Source organism: Vollenhovia emeryi, unplaced genomic scaffold (assembly GCF_000949405.1).
Source record: "Vollenhovia emeryi isolate VEMERY1.0 unplaced genomic scaffold, V.emery_V1.0 DF939930.1, whole genome shotgun sequence".
NCBI classification, from domain to species: Eukaryota; Metazoa; Arthropoda; class Insecta; order Hymenoptera; family Formicidae; genus Vollenhovia; species Vollenhovia emeryi.
Genome location: NW_011966436.1, coordinates 1 through 2,532, shown reverse-complemented (window position 1 = coordinate 2,532; position 2,532 = coordinate 1). Strand labels below are relative to the sequence as shown.

Here is a 2,532-nt window from a genome sequence, read left to right as displayed (position 1 = left end):
GATTTGTCCATCCTGGTTGTAATATAGGGTAAGTTCGGCCATCTTCATAAGTAGTTTTCACAAGTTTAATACATTTCCATTCATCGTACGTTAATAATAAATCAAATTTATCTTTGCATATAGTTGTCGATGCATTTGGATCAAAACTGCAGTCTGCATTTATTTCTATGGATGTGTTTTTAATATTAAACGCGTTTACTACTGCTTGGTATAAACCATTTCTATCATTCTTTACTATTGTATATACATGCTTGCTGGAAGGATTTCCACCCATGGCAATTGAAATGCGTTTATATACATCGTTAGAAGGTAAAAAACATTGACCACCTTCATTTACTGTTCTGTATACTTCATTTGTAAGTAAAGAACGCAATTTTTCTACATCGTACATGTTTCTTGTAAAGATCCTTTTCATGTGACGAATACACAAACCTGTACCGGAAGAATATACCATACTTATACATTTTCAGTAATAATGATATTAGAATAAAGATTACAAAAGAATTATATGTACTTAAATTACAAATTATTTCTGTACAGTGATATTCTTATTGTTAGTTCTGTATTTACCTGTCTCTGCTACAGCTCAACTAAACTATTTCTCTCAATATCTTTGCAGAATCTATCAAGAAAACCAACCACTTTTCACATAAAAGTATAGAAACGCAACGATTCAGCACGACCGTTCTTCACGAGATCTTCGCGAGAAGTGATGAGATAAACCTCGACGTGCAACTGTTAACTGTCTCCCACGAGCATTGATTTTCACTTGTTTTTCGCATGCGTCGATCTTTTGGGCAACGAGTTCTGACGCGTTTATACTCGACAGTTGAAGATCGGTCGGATCGGCGAAGATCGGTCGGATCAACTGTCGAGTATAAACGCGTCAGAACTCGTTGGGGTGCAAAGTTGGGGTGCAAAGTTAACACACGCTATAGATATGGCCATGTATGTTGTTACTGTGCAATGTTTATTTTTCTATAGAATTAAGTTTAAAAGAATTTTTTCAAATAAATACAGGTATTTATATATTTTATGACTAATGTATGTTCAGTTCTATGACTAACTAGGTCTTTATATTTCTTGTAATTAAAAAAATAAAACACAACTCATTTTATTGTTAACAATTATTTTATTACTTATATATTTTATACATACTAACAAACATACGCTACTCACAAATCAGTTTAAGAATATGATACACAGGTACAAGATGTTACTTCTGAAATCGTGAATAACTTGAATTAATAAAGTTCATACAAATAATTGATGTGTTTAAAAAACAAAATCCTGATGATATTAATGATATCGTCAAAGTTTCGTTGTCATTAATTTTCGGAGCCGAACTCATTAGTTGATTGATTGACTTATTATTCAATTTGATTCATTTTATAACATCAGTGATTTTTATTGACCGTATCTGGCGACTTTTAAGAATATTCTAACAGTTGATTCACTTAAGCCTAATAATTGCAATCTTAATAATCGTTAATGGATTATGATAAACTAATTAATTTTATTAGCAAATTTATCAATTGCTTGTGACATGGCAAAACCAACAAAGAATATTATAACATATATCTTTTTCTAATTATTGAAAATATACAATTCTTACATAAAATTTTATATGCATGATTTAAAGAAACCTCTTTCTCTCTCTAAGTTTGTGCAATTGAAAAATATGTACAAAATTAACCAACATTATCAAAGAATTAATGCTTTACATAAAATCCAAAGGACTTAATATGCATAAAATCATCTTGTAAACGATGAACTCTTTCCCTTAAAACTTTATTTTCCTGTATAATATTATTTAACTTCATTTGCATTCCTTTGTAGTCTTGTAAGAACTTCATGTTCAAACTATTTTCTTCTTTTACAGGTACTCCTTTAGTAACTAATTTCTTTAACATTTTTATATTCACAGATTTTTTTACTACACAACAATTTTTATCATGAATAAACTGTCTCAAACTTTTTCTTCTTCTCAATTTTATCTGATAATTCTCACAATCAGTCTGACATAATGATCGTAAAAAGTAATTATGATCACTAATTGCATTTTTCATTGTCATTGTGGAATTTTTTTTCTGTTTTATAACTCGATATTTTTTATTATGAATCATATCACACTTACAAAAGAAATTTGGTAAAACATTTTTATTTATAAGTTTTTTGTTGCCTACGCAGTATAATGCCGATTGATCAAAATGAACCTAAAATGAGGATACAAGTACATTAGGAAAAAATCTCTTATATCATATACAGCTGTATGCATTCAATACTAACCTCACACAGTACTGCTGATTTTGGAGGATTCCAATCCGGAATTCCAGCAGCATCAATCCATTTTCTTTTTAATTCATTATTTTCAGGAAATCTTACACAGCAATACCCTTCGTTGTTAGAATTTGTGCATCTTGGAGCACTGCACCTACTAGGCATTTTTCATGCACTAAAAATTGAAAATGTATTCGTAGTTTTATTTCAAGTATATAAAATCTCGAAGAGGCAAATACGTGCACGATTAAT

The 2,532-nt window shown here is 29.9% G+C and overlaps 1 protein-coding gene across 1 annotated transcript; it reads right to left on the bottom strand.

The window, feature by feature from the left end:
• Positions 1 to 1,712: 1,712 nt before the first annotated feature.
• LOC105556560 (THAP domain-containing protein 2-like) lies at positions 1,713 to 2,474 on the bottom strand. Its single transcript, XM_012003654.1, has 2 exons — positions 2,290 to 2,474; positions 1,713 to 2,216 (listed from the first exon to the last, which is right to left on the bottom strand). The coding sequence occupies exons 1-2, from the start codon at positions 2,443 to 2,445 to the stop codon at positions 1,713 to 1,715; spliced, it is 660 nt and encodes a 219-aa protein (XP_011859044.1). The 5' UTR covers positions 2,446 to 2,474.
• Between the last annotated feature and the right edge of the window lie 58 nt (positions 2,475 to 2,532).

What these genes read in the sequence shown, in the direction of transcription:
- LOC105556560 (XM_012003654.1), bottom strand. Translation starts at nt 2,445, where the DNA reads ATGCCTAGTAGGTGCAGTGCTCCAAGATGCACAAATTCTAACAACGAA. An exon ending in AATCAGCAGTACTGTGTGAG is followed by an intron (nt 2,217 to 2,289) that starts GTTAGTATTGAA and finishes TCCTCATTTTAG; the next exon opens with GTTCATTTTGATCAATCGGC.